Source organism: Delphinapterus leucas, chromosome 20, assembly GCF_059928025.1.
Source record: "Delphinapterus leucas isolate spDelLeu-1000000601 "Yukka" chromosome 20, BTC_Dleu_Yukka2, whole genome shotgun sequence".
NCBI classification, from domain to species: Eukaryota; Metazoa; Chordata; class Mammalia; order Artiodactyla; family Monodontidae; genus Delphinapterus; species Delphinapterus leucas.
The window spans coordinates 27,365,612-27,384,738 of record NC_143148.1 but is presented as its reverse complement, the minus strand read 5'-3'; the positions used below and the strand labels follow the sequence as shown (position 1 = coordinate 27,384,738).

General features: G+C 62.2%; 1 protein-coding gene across 22 annotated transcripts in view; it reads right to left on the bottom strand.

Annotated features, from left to right (window-relative positions):
* Window positions 1–19,127, bottom strand: part of ADCY7 (adenylate cyclase 7) — a 79,328-nt gene that overhangs the window by 25,771 nt on the left and 34,430 nt on the right. For 14 of the 22 annotated variants that reach the window (XM_089903003.1, XM_089903006.1, XM_089903010.1 and 11 more), the window contains 18 exons: window positions 18,889–19,092; window positions 17,582–17,743; window positions 16,598–16,747; window positions 16,150–16,298; window positions 15,000–15,111; window positions 13,736–13,777; window positions 11,565–11,692; window positions 10,010–10,168; window positions 9,661–9,793; window positions 6,320–6,511; window positions 5,902–5,936; window positions 5,323–5,406; window positions 5,107–5,179; window positions 3,742–3,839; window positions 2,728–2,812; window positions 2,207–2,332; window positions 1,260–1,358; window positions 56–249 (listed from right to left, as the gene is read on the bottom strand). In XM_089903003.1, coding sequence (XP_089759129.1) covers window positions 56–249; window positions 1,260–1,358; window positions 2,207–2,332; window positions 2,728–2,812; window positions 3,742–3,839; window positions 5,107–5,179; window positions 5,323–5,406; window positions 5,902–5,936; window positions 6,320–6,511; window positions 9,661–9,793; window positions 10,010–10,168; window positions 11,565–11,692; window positions 13,736–13,777; window positions 15,000–15,111; window positions 16,150–16,298; window positions 16,598–16,747; window positions 17,582–17,743; window positions 18,889–19,092 — 2,225 coding nt within the window. Of the gene's footprint in view, window positions 1–55; window positions 250–1,259; window positions 1,359–2,206; window positions 2,333–2,727; window positions 2,813–3,741; window positions 3,856–5,106; window positions 5,180–5,322; window positions 5,407–5,901; window positions 5,937–6,319; window positions 6,512–9,660; window positions 9,794–10,009; window positions 10,169–11,564; window positions 11,693–13,735; window positions 13,778–14,999; window positions 15,112–16,149; window positions 16,299–16,597; window positions 16,748–17,581; window positions 17,744–18,888; window positions 19,093–19,127 lie in introns of all 22 variants that reach the window. The other 8 variants (XM_089903015.1, XM_089903018.1, XM_089903019.1 and 5 more) reach the window with 6 other exon arrangements.

Genomic DNA, 19,127 nt, shown 5'->3' with positions numbered 1-19,127 from the left:
ACAGTCGAGACAGGCAGTGGGCAGGGGTCCCGGCAGTGTGGGGTCTGAGCCCCACCTGAGGGTGCCATTGGTCTTGGTGAGGTTGCCCAGGCTGTAGCCACAACAGTCCCACTGCCAGCACGGGGAGATGTTGAAGAGCACCAGGTAGGCCACCAAGGCCACTGTCAACAGCACGACCTTCAGCTCCAGGCTCATCCGCAGGAAGACAGAGCAGGCGATGAAGGCCAGGATGCAGCTGCAGGTGTAATACTGGGGAGACGGGGACGTCGGTCACCCCACCATCTCCCGTCACCAAGAGGCACCTCCCGGATCAGAGGTCACCCAAGGGAGGGACACCTTTAGCCACAGAGGAATCCATGAAGATCCAGTGTGTCTCCTGCCTCACTGACCTCCCTTAACAAAGAGCAGGCAACGGAATCTAAAACTTTCTATATTATGTTGTTTTTAACTATATTTTTACTTCCACTTATGGCAAGTGAACTCAAGGAAAAAGAAACGCAGTAAATAAAAATGCAGGTGCTGGGGAGGCTGTGACAAGGTCCAGGCAGTGATCTGAGTTCTGCCATGAGCCGGTGCCCCCCAAAGTGCATCTCTGCCCATGTTACTCTCCTGCTCAAGAGCACTCTGTGGCTCCCTACTGCCCCCAGAATAAAGACCAAGCTCTTCACCCTGGCACTCATGCTCCACTGGAGCTGGATCTAACCTACCTCTGGCTTCATCTCCCAATCCTCCCCCACCCCCTCCCCGTGACACGACCACCTGAAACCTACTGTGCCCACTACCTGCCTTGGCTTTTTTTTCGCTGTCCCCTCTTCCAACCCCCGTCCCATAACCTCTGTGCCCTTTAGAGACCAGCTCAAATTCACCACCAGCCCCTCAAGTCCCACAGCCCTCATCCTGTGCGGGAGGGTGCTTCAGGCACAGCTTCTGGTGTCAGCCCACCTGGGCCCAGTCCTGGCTCCGCCGCCTATGAGGCAAATCCGTCGGCCTCCCCACGACCACTCCCCCATCCATGAAGCGGAGATCATGACGAGCGTGGTCAGGAGACAACCACCAGCGCAGGGCGCTCCCACCCTCTCGCCTTGGACCCAGGCGCCAGCACCTGGACCCCTCAGCCCCACCCAGCCCTGCTCTGCCGCCTCGCCTGGGAGGTGGGGGACTCGGCTCTTCCATGCCCATGGGCTCCGGTGCTCAGTGTGTCCTGAGCACGCAGGGACAGTCCGAGTGAGGGCACCAGGAGCCCCGAGGGACACACTCACCGGGAGGAGCTTGCACAGGGTCCTCTCCCAGCTGCTCACGGCCCCCGGGCCCGTCTCGTTCCCAGCAGGCAGCCCTGGGGCCGGGAAAGGCATCAGCGGCTACGGAAAAGACAGGTCCCTGTGAGGGGTGGTCCAGGGGCTCCAGGGTCTGCCCCGGCTGAGCGGGGCTGGGGACCTGGAGCGGGCAGAGGGCAGGGCCGGGGCCTCCAAGAGCGCCATGGGCATCTCCTGCCAGGCCTGGCTCTAAGCCTGGCCGGAGCCTCTGTGCCCCCGATGTCCCACCACAGCTGGCGGCTTCACTGCGGGAAGAGGGAGCCCAAGGAAGGCACAGGGACGCCACCCCAGCGCCTGACTCGGGGCGGGGGCAGAAGCTGGGAGCAGCATTTTCAGTGAGCCCCCTTCTCCGCAGGTGACGCTGAGGGAGGTGGTCACAGAGTCCCTAGTGCAGGGGACACGGAGATGGGAGAGACTCTGGCTCTAAATGTCGGAGCGGGGGAGGACCGGGTGGGACAAGTGCTGTCTGAGCCCAAAGCACACGAGCCCGGCCAGAGAAGCAGGGCCCAGGCGTCCCCTCCAGCTTGTGCCCAGGGCTGCTCATCCCCAGCGAGGAGACTGGGTCTCAGAAAGGCTGAGACAGGACCTCCTCAGGGGCAGGAAAGAAAGACCGGGACGTCAGGACGCCGTGGTGGCCCTGTGGGGTCGGCCACGTGAACACTCTTGGGGCCCCCAAGTCCTCATGTGACAAACACAGGGTGAGGAGCTCAGAGCCGCCACGGGAACCTCACAGGGCTCTGGATACAGTCACACCAGATGGGCTTTTAGGCAACAGGATTATAGGATTCTAGAATCCGGAGGTCCCCAGGGTCAAAGACTGCTCCCTCCTCCCCGGAAGCGTGCACGGCCCAAGGGGTCTTTGCCAGGCCTGCCGTCCCCGCCGCAGAACCCACCAGGTTGACGACAGCGACGGCGAGCAAGCTGCCGATGGTCAGGACGGCCAGGGACACCCGCAGCAGGGGCTGCGTCTCCACCCTCTCGGAGATGGCTCGGAGCGCGCCCCGGGCTGGGCAGCACCTCTGCGGAATCACAGTGTCATCACCCAGCACCCACACCCGAGGTGGAGGGAGAGCCCGCAGGAGGCCTGGCCCGGGGGCCCACAGCCCAAGGGCCCAGCAGAGCGAGAGCTTCTGAGAGCTCTGCTGGGGAGTCAGGGGTGCTGTGCCCGCCCGGCCCAGAGCTCAGGACACGTGTGGTGCGTAGACAGCAGGGACAGCCCCACCCTTGGGGCTGGGGACAGCCACAGCCGCTTGCAGACTACTAGCACATAGGACGGAGAGCCCTGGGAGAAGCCTCCAGACCGTGCTCCAGGCCGGAGGGGCAGGGGTCACGGGGCCGGGGCTCGCACCACCACAGCCCCGACACCTGGTGGGCCCGGCCTGCCCGCCGCCCAGTCAGGGGCCTCCCCACTCACCAAGAGCTCACGGGCAAAGCACAAGCCTAGTACCAGCCCGAGCACGCAGGCTACCAGCCCAAAGGACACACCCAGAGCCGCCATCCTGGAGAGGAAGGAAAAACCTAAGTTCTGGGGGACCCTCTGCCCAGGACCAAGCCACCGGCATGCTCCCCACCCCCAGCGCCTCAGTTCACCTTCTCCCCCCTCCCAAACTGCTACTCTGCACTCAGCCGAAGGGGCACACTGCACACCGTGGTCCAGCTGCCCCACGAACAACACACAAGGCCTGGCCGAGACATGAGGACCAAGGTCAACATCACGCCCCGCTTTCCGGGCCAAGTATACAAGAAATAACTGGTTATACAGCCTTCAGACTCTTGCCCGGCACACAAGCACCATCGAAAAGCGTTCCCTATTTCGTCTTTATTAAGCACATCCTGAACCACGATCCTAGTGGATCCTTTGGCCTAACTACCCTTCCAGAAGCCTCCAACTGGCTGACCTTCCTACCTCCCTGTGACCTCAGCCCCGTCCCCGCCCCCAGCAACAGAGCCCTTTCGCAGAAGCGTGAATCTCAGCGGCTCCTGTGTACTGGCCACACACCCTGGATAAGGCATTAAGCCGCCCCCCAGGCCTCAATTTCCCACACCTAAGAGGGAGGTGGTAGCAGCTACGGTTTTAGGAGTCTGCCCTTCTAGGACTCCAAACACCTAAGGCAACAGTCTCAAAACACTGAAATGCCTGAAGGGCCACACAGAAAACAGGTGACTTTGAAGGCGAGAGGCATCTGGGAGTGGGGAGGCCTGCGGCTTGAGCGTGCAAGCATGTTCAACTAACACTAAAACTAAACGTTGGCAACTCCAGGTATGGGGGCCACGGTGCCAGGTCCAGTTTCTGGGGCTCTGACGCCTAAAGGTACTAACTCTAACAGCCAGCCCCTTCCTGCAGGTCTTCTGGTGGGATCTGCACAGTCACCACCCCTCCTAGCCTGACCCCAGTGTGCCTGACCATCCGGCCCACCCCCCGACTGACCTGGGCATGAGCAGGGCATGGACGAGCAGGATGCAGATGAACACAAGGCTGGCACAAGCGAAGTAGTAGCGGGCCCGCGGGATGGGTGCCAGGCGGTACTGGGGGCGACAGAGACTGTGAGGGGTGGCCGGGCAGCTGAGGCCCTGCCCGCAGGGCAGGCTACTTGCTCTGACCCCTTCCTGGGCTCCACCCTGGCTCGAGTTAATCATCTCTAAGAAAAGCCTTACACCCCCTCCTTGACTTCCTCCCCTCCTTGACTGTTACATCATCACCGAACAAACAATTTTCATCTGTTTCCATTCTGCAGTCTCTCTTTTACATTTAGAGGTGATACCTTCCCCTCCCCCACCCCGCCCAGGTCTCTGACTTCATTTCCAAGGTCCCTGTAAAGCCTGTAGCCCAAGTCCGTGGGCGAGAACCAAATGGGAGCTCTGGGGCTGCTGCGACTGGGGCTAGTGGGGGTTCTGTTCTCACCCCAAACCGAGGAGCACGGCCAGGCCTGAGCCCCAAGCCGTCGGGCGGGGGGCCTGTGCTGCCCGCCCCGCCACACCCGGCACCGTCTCAAGATCTCAGCCCACAGGGCTCCCGCCGCAGATGAGCAAACTGAGGCTCAGGGAGCCCGGCAGCCTGTCCAGGTCTCACAGCCAGCAGGTGGCCCGCCAGGCGGCTCTCCTGGTGACCACACCTGCCTCCAGACCCCAAGCTCCCCACACAGGGAGCCCTCAACTCAGGGAGACCCCCAGTCCTGGAGGCTGAAGCGGCAGAGAGGTCCCAGCACCAGAGAGCCGTGGGCTGGGTCACTCTCTCAGGCCACACCTGAGGCCAAGACGCCCCAAACCTTGGGGTCCGTGACATGGGTACCATCGCCCACCTTGGCCTGCAGGTGAGGGCAGAATGACACACACGTGCCTTGGACGTTGGCAGAACCAGTAGACTCTCGAAAAATAAGTGAACGGTCACTAGTGGGACACAAGCATGGTGTTACAGCAGCCAGAAGGGGGAACCGGTCAGGCCCCGTCAAACTGATACTGAGTTTGGGGCTTTTTCCTAAAACGTGCAGAGCCAAAGGTGCACGCTGGCCCCTATCAGCACTGGCTGAGGTTTGGCATTTGAAGGGAGCAAAGTCTCCCAAACCCAAGTCGGGGAAGCACTAACGGGGGTGTCAGGTGCAGGGGCGAGGCCAATAAGAAGAGAACCCAAACAGGCTGCACTGAGCCCCGTCCTCACCCCAGTGGCAGCTGGAGCGACTCCCCAGCGCCCTCCCTGAGCAGACCTTCTGGGGGTGTTGGCTGCCCTGTGGCCAGCACCCGCCCCCCACCCCAGGCCTTGTTGCCCCTGTTCCTGGGGCTGCTCAGAGGTCCTCACCTCTTGCTCGAAGCCCTTCTCCAGGAAGATGGACCCAAAGGTGTAGAAGTCATCAGACTTGGAGCAGCAGGGTCTGTGGGGTGGAGACACAGGCAGTGAGAGGTGGCGCCTGGAGGAATCGGGGGGAGGGCGTGGGGGGCCACCCTCAGGAGGCAGCACCACGGACACAGCCACTGGGCATGAGGCACAAGGCGAGCACAGGTCTCGGAGCCTCACCTCGTGGAGCTGAGGCCCTCGATGGCTGACAGCATCTCATCATCGTACGAGTCATCCTCCGGCCGCCCCTTGGGGGACGCACTTCTGGAATCAGACACCCGCAACGGCATCAGCCCGGGAACCTACATCTACCTGCCCAGAGGCAGGGGTGTGGACGAGATGACTCACCCAAGTGGGGTTCCCAGGTGCCTGCAGGAGGTCCCAGAGCCTCGTGCAGGATGGAGGAGGGACAGGCGGGTCCCATTGAGGCCCAGAGAGGACAAGTGAAGGCCCAGCATCACCCAGCCAGAAGCAAAGGGCAGACCCCCCAGGCCCCGGTCCAAGGTCTCTTCCACTAAACCCCAGGGTTCCATCACACCAACCCCACTGACCCCACTACAGGGTGGGTATACAACAGCCACTCGATCACTGTGAAGTTTTGGTTCCTAAAAACACTCTGACCCAAGCCATGGCGAAACCCATAGTCAGGGCTGGGCCTTGTGGAGCTGCCCTCCTGGACAGAGGCTGGTCAGGGCAGCCTGCCTGGAGGAGGTGACTGGGGCAGGACTTGGCCAGGGAGGCAGGAGACAGGGCACAAACCTGTCAGGGGTCCGGTGGCGCCGTAGGGGAATGGCCTGGAAGGGAAGGGAGGGGGAGACGGTTATTCTCCAGGACCCGGGGCCCTGATGCGCCTCACCGGACTGGGTCTATCATCTCTGGCACTCTCGGATGCAAGGACTGTCCAAGCTGCAGGCACCCAGAACTGAAACTGAACTTGGTCTGGAGAACCAGGAGGCCAGGGACATCCCCCGCCACCCTGGAGCATTCTCCAAATGCCTTCACTTCCCCAAGGGCCCCAGGAGGGAGCGAGGGAGGGCAGAGCCTGGAACCATCCTGCAGATGCGGAAAGTGAGGCTTGGCCGGAAGGACACCCTTAGCGGAAGGACACCCGTAGCATGTGCTCTCCCGCCCCTGCCCGCGGCTCCTGCTCCCAGCTCTCTGGGAGGAGAGGTCCTACCTTGGGCCTCCGCCCGTGGGGCACAGGGGTCTCGTTGCTGCTCACATTCTCGCGTTGGTTGAGGTGTGCGAAGGGCCGCGCCGCCCCCCAGGACTCGAGGTAGCGGGTCATGCGCACGGAGGCCCGCATCTTCAGGGTCGCGTCCCCCTTGGACTTGGTGAGGTGTAGGCTGGGCGGGGGCGGCTGCTGGCTCTGCGGGCAGACGCAGACACGGCCTGTCCCACCCCTCCCCTCTCAGCACGGGAACGGCCCGCCCCCATCCCGCTCCCCCAGAAGTGCGACGCTGCCCAGAACGCTGGCCCATCTGGCCAAAAGGGAAAACGGCAAAACAGCTGCTGGGTCTGCAGGCCCTCGGGGACTGGCGGAAGCCCAGTGCTCTCCCTGGCCGGGCACCGGGGAGGCCCCAGCTCGGGGCCCTGTCCCTGCCGCAGGCACAACTGTGCACAGCCCCTCAGGCCCTTCTCTGCCTCCCCAGAGCAAGAGGTGGGGTCAGGCCCCAAGCCCGAAGGCTCCACTTGGCCCCTGAAGCTCCCTGGGTCTGAAAGCCCATCGGCCCCTCCCGGTGGACGCACCCCAGGGAGATGGCACCCAGGGAAGAAGCCACAGGCATCCTGCCCTGCCCACCCACATGTGGCAGCACACATCGTTCGTGTGGGAGCAGCCAGGAGGAAGGGGAATGCTGGCCAACCCAGGGCTGCTCCCCACGGGGCAGCATTCCAGGGAGTTCCACTCGTACACACAGCATGGGTCCAGTATCTGCCACAAGCCTGCCGCGGCCATGCCTGGGACACGGTGGCTTAGCCAGGCCCTGAAGGAGGGGCCCAGCCCTGCCGCCCTCTCCCCCAACCCCCCGCCAAGAACAACAACCTGCCTGGGACCATCCTCAGCCGGCGAGGCCAGACAGGACTGGAAAAGGGGGAGGGAAGAGAAAGACCCCCGAGGCCACCAGGGACAAGCTCGGGCCATCTCGAGGCCTGTTGAGTCCCCCTCATCCCCTCACAGCCCTGCCCTGCAGGAGTCCCAGTCTCTGGCGGCTCCCACAAACACCCACACAGACCAACACCTACTGCCACAAACACTCGTTCAGCCATAGGCAGCAACTTTCCTGGAAACTTCTTGCCTCCTCCTAGGACAGAAACATTCTTAAACTCTGAGCCATGTCTGTCTGCCAGGCCAGAGGGAATGGCATGGAATTCAGTCCTTGTGCAGAGAGTCCCGGGGTCCTGAGAGCGAGCGGCACCTTGTGGTGAGTGACCTGCCCTGGGGGTCTGGGGAGGTTACATTTCTCTGCCTCCCCCTCCACCGTCAGCAACTCTTGCCTACACGGCAACCAGCTCTTCAAGTTCAAGGCCACTGCCACTTCTCTCTTAGGGCAGGGAAGCCAGACACTGTCCCTAAAAATTAAACGGGTCCTGATGATCCATCAGTTCTGAGCAAAAACGCATCTGTTGAGAAGCAGGGCCCAGGGAGGGCACCTGCAACCTGCACCGGCCACGGGCCCCCTACCGGCCACCTCTGGACACTCATCCCTTGGGGCACCTCACACACACATAAGCCTATAGAAGCCAGAGCTGGGAAAGGACCTTCCCACCACGCCTCGGCACAGTGCGCGCAGCGCGCAGTCATGAGAAGAGACGAGGGCGGTCTCTGTGCGCAGAAGGCAAGGTCTCCAAGTTACGTCGCTGGTGAAGCAAAGCTCACACTGGTGGAGGCGCTACCGCCAGCTCAGCAAAGAGGCCAGAGGAGTCTTTCCCCCTCTACTTAGATGCGCACAGACACCTCTCACCACACGGGTCCCCGTCAGGGGGGACGTGCCGGCGGCGAACAGGGATGCACGAAAAACTTTCTATAGCACACCCTTCTTGCTTTTTGAATTTTCAACTATGGGAATGAATAAAATTAAACAAAGATGGGGGAAGGTAGCGTTGCCAGATAAAAGACAGGGTGCCCAGTAAACCCTGCATGAGACACTCGTACTAAAGCCTTCTCCCTTGTTCATCTGGAACACGAGTCTGACTGGGCGCCCGCGGTCATACCTGCTGATCCGGCGGCCCTGCGGGGTGGGTTACAGGACTACGCCTGCCACCACCTCGGGGTCAAGGGCTCTGCTTCACTCGTTCACAAGCTATCTGGGGCCCTGCTCTGTACCAGGCGTTGTCCTAGGACCGGGGGTTGAAGCCTGGAGAAGAGGGACCCCCACCCCGAGCCTGCCCCCGTGGAGCTCACACTGACAATAAACAGTAAAAAGGATAAACAGGAGCATTTGGGACAGAGGGCTCTGGGCTGAGGGGGCAGCAGTGACAAGGGCTCTGCAGTGGAAAGAGCCTGGCAGTGGAGGGACAGGAGGCTGGCACAGGGCGGGGGAGGAAGGAAGCGGGGGGGGGGGGGGGGGGTCAGAGGAGTGGGCGGGGGGCGGGGCCCAGAGCTGCAGGGACAGGGCGAGGGGCTGGGTGGTTTCCACAATAGTGGGCTGGGAGCAGCCCCAAGGTACCAGGAGGGGTTCCCCCGATGCTCGCTCAGCATGGCTGACCCACCTAGGGCGCACTGGGAATGTCGGCAGGATGAAGCCCGAGGGTGTCGGGGGAGGCTCACAGGCGGGCCCGCGGCTGCCCCAGAGACTGGCAGGCGGGCCAGCCCCGAGGACGGCAAAGGCCAGAGTGAGACGGAGCTGGAAGGAGCAAGCCACTGCCGACATTCTTGAGCAAGCCCCAAGGATGATTCACCGAGGGCCCAGACGAGCTGGCCTCCCACAGGCGGGAGCGAAAAGCCCCTGCCGGCGCAGGCCCGGGGCCCACGGCCCAGAAGCAGGCTCACAGCCTTCCCCACCACGGGGTCCTGAAGGGAGTGGGGCCAACTGAGAACCTAGAGGCGCCGGCCGGGCAGGCGCACGCGGCGGGTCAGAGCCCAGGACACACAGGGGCTCCTGCCTATTGGCCCCCTGGCCATTCCTTGCTTCCCTGACTCCCATCCAAAGCGTGTTTTTAAAACGTGTCTTTTGAAAATCTGGACGATTAGTGACAACCTCATGGAAAATAAACTAACAGTGACTATTGTTTCTAGAACGTTTATGATGCACCCAGTTGACGGGGAGGGCTTCACTCAGATTAGCTTTTTCTCCTCTTGAGGTAGGGGCCGTTGTTATCCCCGTTTCATAGAACAGAACACTGAGGTCCAGAGAAGTTGTCCCTTGGGGCCTAGACCATGCCTAGTAACGGGGCACTGCCTCCTACCCCGGGCGGGCCCCACCTCTCCCTCCACGGGGGCCATGCCCCGGGCGTGGGCCCTGCTCCCAAGCACAGCCCCAGCGCCACCCCCCAGCCTGCCGCGGCTGAGCCTCGTACCCGGGGGTCGATGACCAGGTAGGTGCGGATGTTCATCTCCTTCAGGTAGGGGTCCCGCTGCTGCCCATGCCCGTCCTCCACCTCATACGCCTTGTCCAGGTGGTTCAGCGTCGCCTCTGTGATGTGCACCCGGCTGGGGGAGACGAGAGTCAGACAGCAGCAGGGCCCAGCGAGGGCAGACACCCACCCGGGGGTGCACAGCAGGCAGGGCTGAGCAGGCCGGAGCCCGGGCGGGCTCCCCCCACTTCAGGTCACTGATTCCCTCTCTGACCCCATGCTGATACCCCACCACCGCAGCCCAGAGTCAGCCCCAGACCTCTGACCCCACCGCCATCCAGCTGAGCCTCACCCAGGGACTCCAGCTGCCTCCATCCTGTTGGCCAGGGACACGTCATGGGACCACACATCATACTGCCACTTGCGCAGCCCGATGACACCGCACAGCACGTTCCCCGAGTGTATGCCCACACGCATGCTGATGTCCACGCCTGTGGCCTCCCGCACCTGCCTGGGGCAGAGGCCCGTCAGCCCACCCCAGCCAGGGCTGCTGGGGGGCCCTGAACCCTAGGACAGGCTCAAGGTCCCTGGTAGGGGGTATGGCACGGGGTGGGGGCAGAGCAAGGGTGCGGGGAGCGTATGGGAACAGGGCAGGCCCAGCTCACAGAAGAGAACGTTCTCAGCCTGAGGGGGCTGCCTCCTTGCAAGGGGATGAGCCCCCCATGTCTAGGAGTGTGCAAATGGATGTGGCCGCCCCAAGCTCAAAGGCTGTTAAAAGGAGGAGGAATTCCAACTGTCACTGGTCACGGTGGCTCCTGCTGGAGGCCCTAACATACTATCATTGGGTGTTACCCCTGCCTGGCAGCCCCAGCTGGAGTCTGCAGAGGGATCCAGACACTGCCCCAAACCCAGCAGAAACAAGGAACATGGGGCCAGCCCTCGGGGGCCTTACACACCCCCATCTCTGGGAACTGGGAGTACTGGGGGTTGCCAGCACCACTTAGTACAAGGAGCCCCAACTTCAGAGTTCCCTGGGGCACAAGGCACCCCCAACACGAGCAGGCCTCCGGGTCCCTTTGATAAGTGCGTGAGGGCCTGGGCAGCAGCCGGTGCCACGTGTCCGCCAACGGGCTAGGGATGGACCGAGCCTGCCGGGGTCAAAGCCAGTGGGAGCGGAGGGCCCGCACAACCTCCACATGCTCCAGGGAGGGAAGGAAGCCCCAGGGCTGTGGCACCAGCCCGAGGTCACACAGGCGGTGACGCAGAGCCAGCCTGTGACCTGGACCAACTCCCTGACCGGGTTTTATTCTGGTGAGACTTCAGGAGGACAAGCCGGAGCTGGGTTTGCGCGGAAGCTGTGCGCTGCCCGGCAGCCCAGCCGCGCCCGGCTCTGCCCCGAACGCTGGGCCGTTTGGCCAAGCCTGCCTGGCCCTCCGCCACCTGCTTGACCACCACAGACCACGGCTGCTCGGGGCTCCAGAGAGCCTTGTGGGGAGCTGGGATGTTGGTGGCAAGGAGCCGCAGGAGGCTGAGGGCTAGTCCCCCAACTCTAGGGTCTTCACAGGGGGAACAGGAAGCAGACGGAGGCCTGGAGTCCAACGCTGCGTCTGCCAGCTCCCCTGCTGCTGCAAAGGCTCAGCCTCCGGAGAAACGGAGCCCAGCTGCCCGTCCTCATGGCCCTCAGCTCTGAGCTTCTGAGACTCTCTGGAACTCGGAGTCCCAGTGGGCCCAGAGGGAGGGATGCAAACACACTGCTGAGTGGTCCAGGTAAGCCTCCTGCGCCCCTGGAGCCTCAGTTTCCTCATATGCAAAGCAGGGACAATGCATTCCCCAGCATGCCTTGGGGAGCAGAAGGGGCCCGCCGTGGGAACAGGCCCCAGTGCCCCAGGCTTGTGCGTGGTACCTACTTAATGGCCTCACACATGTCCAGCCCCATCTTCACACAGTTGCGGGCGTGGCTGGGCAGGGACACGGGCAAGCCTGACACACAGTAGTAGCAGTCGCCCAGGATCTTGATCCGCATGCATTCATTGGCCTGCAGGGCAAGGGGAGGCCTGGTCAGCAGATGGCCCAGGGGCCATGGAGCAGGCATGCTGGCCACCTCCCCACACCCTCCAGAGTCAACCAGGCTCTCTTCTGGCCAGGGGCTTTCTCCTGGGGCACCAGCCACCAGCAACTGCCTCTGGGCCCGGCAAAAGGATGGGGAACACGGGGGGTCTGCAGGAGGAACCCCAAGCAGGTGTCAGGGATAAAAGCAAGTGTTACCAAGGGTGGCCACCTGAGGGTCTCTAGGGAGGCGCTACCTTTGTTTCATTCATCTATGCAATGTTTGAGCATCTACGGAGTGCCCTGCTCTGCCCCAGACACTGGGACACAGCAGTGAGCAAAACAGAAAACAATCCCTGCAGCCAGTGGCAGAGCTGGACACTAAGCTACATAAATAAAATCTGTAGACACCCATGATAAGTGCTATGGAGAAAAATGAGAAATGGGAAGGAAGAGGAAGTTCCCAGGAGGCCAGGAAAGGCCGCCCAGTGAAGGTAACATTCGAGCAAAGTCCTAAAGGAACTGAGGGAGCAAGCCATGCCAGGATCTGGAGGAAGAGCATCCGGGCAGAAGGAAGCAGCATGTGCAAAGGCCCTGAGGCCAGAAGGGTGTTTGAGACATAGCACAGCAGTCAGTGTGGGTGGAGTGGAGAGAGTAGGAGGGGTGAGAACAGAGAGGTAGCAGGTGCCATAAGCTATGGGGTCAGCAGGTGTCAAGGTAACCCAAGAGATGACTCTGCTGCTAGGGATACAGGGTTTGGGGAGTGGGGGAAGAACAGAGATGAAAGATGGGAGTGGGGAGAGAGGGTGGGGTCACATAAAAAAAAATGCCCCTGGAGGGGAAGGGGAGGCCCAGATAGGCTGTCTGAGGTTCCATCTGAGGTGGTGCTGCAGGTACTTGACCCTCCATAAGCCCTTAGCAAAGGCGGCCATACATATCAAGGCCTTGAGGGTGGGATTTAAGGGAACAGGAAGGAGAAGCTGCCTACTGGGCTCCAGTGAAGCCTTGCCCCAGCTCCCTCCTGCCTTTTCCCAGAGGGCTGGCCCCTAGAACCAGGGTACCCTCTGTCTCCAGATCCAGTGCCCACTCCCTGGCATGCCCACCAGGCCTGTGGGTGACCACCCAGCACCGATGACCAGGCCAGGCCCCATCCCTCCCTCGAGGTCCCCTACCCGCCAGGCCTTTGTGAGCAGTCCCCTTCCTAAGCCCTCCTCCAATGACCCATCTGAGTGTGTGCCAGCTGCTTCCCGGTGTGCTCCGTCTGGCACATGCTGAGTTCTGAATGGCCTAACGGAGGTGGGGGAGGACAGTGCTTTCCTAGAAAGCAGCAGAAGCTCGGCGAGGGCTGGGACACCCAGGCACAGGCTCAGGGCACCGCTGCCCTTATCTTATCTCCTCCAGAGCCAGGCGCAGGGTAACAGTCTGGATCCAGCCCCGCTGTCAGGGATTTACAGGAGGCCACGTTCCCCAGGCTGCTCTTCCCCGCGCCTCTGAGACTTACAAACTGGAGGAGTTGTGTGAGTGTGTTGGGACAGAAAATGCCTGAGCCCAGACGCAATGCGGACACCTCTGAGAGGAGGCCCTGGCTCTCACCAGGAGGTTACAGTTCTGGAATCTGATTGCTGATAGGAGAAAAGGCTGGGACCAGCTCTGCCTGCTGTGTCTGCCCAGGGACTGGACACTCTGGCCTGAAGACTGGCACCTGCCATAGCCTCCTTCTTCTCATCTATAAAATGAGGCTGCCTCCTGGGCCTGCCATGGAGAGCGGGCTGTGTCCAAAAGGGCAAGGGCAGGTCCTTGGCTTTGTGGCAGGGGAAGAGCCAGCTGTGGCTTTGCGTAGTGAGGATGGAGCCTGGGCCCACATAAGGCCCAACCTCTAGGAACCTCCACCAGAGACATCATGAAGGAAGGAAGCTCCTAAAGGAAGGCTCCCGGCTAAACAGACCCTCAGAGTCACACAGTCCACAGTACCCAGGGGGGACAGCTCTCCAGAGCGCCCCTGGCCAGTGGTGTCCAACTGTAATTTGGTTACCTCCTGTGACGGGAAGCTCATCTCCTGAGGTGGAGCCTGCTCCTGGTGAGGTAGTCCCTCCCAAGATTGAGTGCGAGGCCAGAACTTGTTCCCATCAAGTTCTAAACCATCGATTCTCTGCACATGGAGTCACCCGGGAGGCTCTGAAAAACTCTCATGGGTGCGGGCATGGGTACTGGGGTTTTACTTAAGCTTTTCATGTGATTCAAACACGCAGCCAGGACGGAGAGCCACTGCCCTAAATCTTACACTTGGGTCTCTACTCAGTGGCTACCACTTCCAGGAAGCCTTCCTGACCACCTGAGGCTGGGCTAAATAAGCACCCCCAAGTCCTGCCCCCTGTACCCCTCTTCCAACCACATAGCACGTAGCCTGGGAGCAACTTGAGGGCAGCCCAGGGCTGCTACTCAGCAGGTCCCCGGACCAGGTGGTAAATTAATGAATAACTGAGGCTCCTCCCCAGCCCCCTACACACACCCCTGGAGCTGGGTGTTGCTTGTGAAGACAAAACAGTGAGATCTCAGCTCAGCCCTCTTTGGTCTCCAGACCCCTCCTGCCTTGGCTGAACCCTGGAGGCTCTCCTTGCCCAATGCCCTCCCTGCTTGGCACCTGCTATGCTCCCCAGGGTCCTGAGGTCAAATCCCGCTCCTCAACTCAGCCCTCAAGTCCTTGAATGTCTGACCCTGTGACCATGTTCCCCGCCAACACACTCTGTCCCACTCACACTGAGCCACTTTCATTGCATGGACACACAGAGCTTTCTTTCTTCTCTAGGTTTTTGCATATGCTGTTCCCTCTGCCCATAACACTGTTCCCTTTCCTCTTCAGTTTCTTTTTAGGTTTCTCAAACTTTAACGTGCAGACTATTCGCCCTGCGATCTTGTCAAGAGACAGATGCCGGGTGAGGCCTGGCATTCCACAGTCCTCCCATGCTCCCAGGTGAAGCTGAGGCTGCTGACCCTGCGTAGTCAGGATGGAGCCGCCTCCTCCTCCAGGCAGCCTTCTGGAGTCCCCCTCTAAGCTCGTGAAGCCCAGTGCATTCCCCAGTGTGCACTGACACTCTGGGGGACAGGATCCTGGCTCAACCTCCACTTTGACCATGGAGCACTTGAAAGCTTTGCTGACTGAATGCTAAAATGCAGCCCAGGCCTCCCCACACCCATCTCAGCACAGCGCTGGACACAGGACACGCTGTGGATGCGGTGGGAAGGGCTCCTGACTTTACCATCAGCGGAGGGGAGGCAGCACAGGTCAGTGGGCTCACCTTGGCGATCTGGTCGAACTTTCCGAAGAGCTCGTTCAGCACCACCACCAGCTCTTTTGGGGAGCAGTCGCTGGCCAGCTGCGTGAAGCCCACGATGTCAGCATAGAGGATGCTGGGGGTAGGGGGGCCAGCAGGAGGGTCAGGGCCAAGAGCCCCTGAGCATCTGCCAGCCCCGCACCCAATCACCCCTGCGAGCCCTCTGCCACCAGGGATGGGAGAGAAACCCGCCGCCATAAGGATGAATTAAAGTTCCAGAGGCTTCACATCAAAGAAAATGAAGCAAGCCCCAGTTTGCAGGGGCCCTCCGGAACCCCCAACCCCTTTAGAGCCTCACCACAGATGACTGAATGGAGCCCTTACAGGTGGATTCTCGGGCACCTGGGAACTTCTCCCCTTCCCTATACCTGGATTTCACCTCTGCGCAGACTTCAGAGCTAAAGCCCTGGTAAGATGTGACTGCACGCTCCCTCCAGCTGAGCTCCACACCCAGCGCTTTCACACATCTAGTCCTCACGCTGCCCTTGTAGGAACCCCATTCTACAGACGAGCAAACTGAGTCCCAGGGAGGTTAAGACTTGCTGGGAAGCCAGAGCTGCATTTTGCACCAGATCTCCCCGCTCCTGAGTCTACAGTTCTGGACCATCCACAGCCCAGAGGCAGCAGGCCAGTCTCGGGGGTAATGCAGAGCCTGCAGGCAGAGGACCAGGGTGGAGCTCACAGCGCCCACATCTGCGTTTCACTCAGGTCAGCGCCACTGAGTAAGATTCTGCAGCCCCTTCAAGTCAGTCAAAGATGGTGTCAGGACTGGGGGGGGGGTCCCTGGCGGTCACCTGGGTGGGGCTTCATCTCCTTTTGGGGGGCCTGTGCCCCTTTGAGAATCATCTGAAAAGACCCTTTCTTCCCAACAGTCACGTTCGTGCACAGAGTTTGACAATTTTAGGGGGCAGTGGATCTCCCCCAATACTAATCTAATCTGCCCCCACCCCCTGGGGGAACAAGTGGGAGACTGAGGCCCAGGGAGGCGCCTGGATTTACCTCTCCCCAGTCCCCGTGCGGGCTGGGACCTGGGCCTACAGGTAGGAGGGCAGCGGGCCACCTGCCGGGGCCGCCCTGGGAGACACTGCGCATACGGGCCCGGCCAGCCACCCACCTGACGTTCTGGTGCCGCTTGACGTAGAGGCTGTGGAAGTTGTTGTCAGGCAGGTAGCGGCGGTCCCCGCGCTCCTTGAGCCGCTCGATGATGGCCAGCTTCATGCCCATGGAGATGTGGGCAGGCAGCACGGACAGCAGCAGGTTCTCCTGGCACGTGGGGCACAGGCAGGGCGGCGTCAGGCCCCGGGTCTCCATCCTCTCTGCCCTCCTGCCCCTCTGCCCACCACGTGCCCCATTGCTGCTGGCCTACACCCTGCTACCAACCCGGCAGGCACACACCCTCCCGTGTCCCCAGCAGCCCCCGGGATGACACCAGCACAGGTGTCTGGCCAGGTGCCCCAGGCGCCTCACCGTGCTGTTCAGTGAGCACATCCTCAGAGAAAGGATGCAGGGCGTGGGGCCGGGGGGACAGCCGGGGGGCCGGGCAGGGCCAGGCGGGTCCCCACCTGCTGGCGCTTCTCGATCCGCAGCTTACGGCGGATCTGAATGCACTTCACAGTGTAGGTGAAGAGGTCTCGGGAGGCATCCTGCATCTGGTGCTTGTGGAAGGCGCCCGTGAGGTTCCCGCACAGGAAGACCACAGCGTTGGCCAGCAGCTGCGGGCGGGCCGTGGCGGGCTCAGCATCAGGCCTGGCCCGTGCCCCAGGACACCGACCCCCTTGGTGGGCCGGTGACGGCACCCCCTCCCCGATCCCTGGCCTCCCAACCCACTCGGGCTGCAGCCTCCCTGGGGTGGGCAGGCAGGGAAACAGGTTCAGACTCACTGGTCTCCTAGACTCATTAGTCTCCTAGTAGGTCACTGCGACCCCAGGACCAGGACTCAGGCCTGTCTCAGCATCCACCAGACATTCCCTGGTGCAGAAGCGCTCAGGCCCCAGAGACCGGAGCAGCCAGCCACTTCCAGGGCGGCAGGAGCACAGCCCCTCACAGAGCCCAGAGGGAGAGCCAAGGACTGCCACGGAAGGCACAGGGCCAGGCTGGCTGCCCAGAGCTCTGGCCCCCACCTCCCAGACCAGACACCAGGCCTGCTCAGGAGGAAGACACATCTGCGCGCCACCACCAACTGTTCATCATGACTCAACGCGAAGGACACCAGACGCGGCGTCCGACCCTGTGCAGATGGGGCTCTGGGCTGAACGAGCGAAACCTCGGGAACAGGGCCTCACCCAGCAGTAGTGCGCTGGACCCAGGAAGGAGGCCCGAGGGTCAGGGCTCAGCCTCCGGGGTACCCCAGGCCAACAAAGAACAGGCTGCAGGGCAGGGCACCTGCCGACTTGGACGAAGCCCGGCCTCGAGGCCACCCATCGGCAAACACCTCTGTCTCCGAGGCCTCCAACTCACCCGCTCCAGCCTTGGCTGCCCTCGGCCCAAACCAAAGCCCCACCCAAGGCCTTAGCCGGCCCCGCGCCCCAGACCCACACGCCCCTCACCTGCAGCCCTACCCGGACGCTGGGCGTGGTGAAGGCCCCCATCAGAGCGCCGAGCACCAGGAGGTGGGAGGTGCTGGAGACGACGCCGGCCACGACGGCACCCCGCGTGCTGAAGGGCAACAGCGTGTACACCACGAAGACCACGAACAGGAAGAAGGGCACCTGCACGCAGAGGCGTCGTGAGCGCGGCCACCACGCCGCCCCTGCCCGGGGCCCAGCTGGGGTCACTCCGCAGCCCCGGCTCGCGGGGATGGCCCTGGAAGCCTGAACTCTGAGGCTACGCCCCCCTCCCCGCGCCCTCGGCCCTCAGGTCGGCCCCTTCCCCCACCCTGTGTGGCGAGAGGCAGCGACAGACACAGGATAGAAGGAGAAAATGAGGCCCAGCCAGCATCATCTCCTACAAGCTGATTTACCATCTGGGGCTGAGGCTGAGCCTCCGCCGCCCTCGTGACCCAGCGAGCTCTCGCCTGGTGCCCACTGCCCACGGCCCTCCCTCCGCAGGAATGGTAACTACTGCCACCCCCAGCAGCCCAGCTCACCGGCCCCGCCCACGCTCTGAGCTGGCCCCTGCTGCTCCCCCCCCACCCCCGCCCAACCCGCCCGCTCCCACCCCTGCTGGGAACGGCACCCTCCCCCGAGCTTCCCACCTGCATGGCTTGCCCGAGCCTCACCCCACCCCAGTCACAGGACCCAGCCCCAACTGTCAGAGCCGCCCCCCTCCCCGGTGACAATGACCGTCCAGGGCTGGGCCCATGCCCCAGGCCAGCCAGCGCAGCTCAAGCTGGTTGAGAAAGGGCTGTCTCTTTCAGCTGGCGTGGGTAGGCTGGTGGACGGGCAGCCCGGAGGTGCCGCAGGCACCTCTGTCCCGAGCTGGGGGTGGCCTGACAGGGAATGAAAGAGCACAGAGGAAAGCAGAGCCTGGAGAGCTCGGGACCTGGCCTTCCTGCTGAAGCCCCAGACCAACCCCTGGGCCCCTCCTGGCACGTGAGCCAGTCTGTGCCTTTTTGCCTCTTTGAGCTGGAAATGTGTCATTTCCAGAAAGAGCACAGCCAGACATTCACGTGGACACTCTTCTCCCACCTCACCCCCATCGCATCAGCACAGGCCTGAGAGAACAAGATCAGCCCAGGGCCCATCTCAGTCACAGAACCACAGCCCGGAGAGAGGGAGGGGCCCGTGGCTGGCACACCCAATGCGGCCCGGTCTCCAGAAGGGATCTGATGCCCAGAGGGGACAGGAGCTACCGAGTGCACAGCTGGCTGGCAGCACCCAGCCCCCAGGGGCGCCAGGGTCCCCTGCCCTGTTACCTGCTCCCAGTCACAGGCCTCCTTCATCCATGAGTCAAACACCAGCACATAGCCCAGCGTCACAAGGCAGGCCCAGATGAGTAGCGCCGAGGCCCTGAGCCACCGGCGGACGAGGCACTCAACATACACGAGCGCGTAGAGAGCCACAAACACGGCAAGCGTGAAGAACGCCGTCCCCAGGACAGCCTGGTGTCTGGAGGGGTCCTGGGGGGAAGGGGCGGGGGGTGAACACACACAGA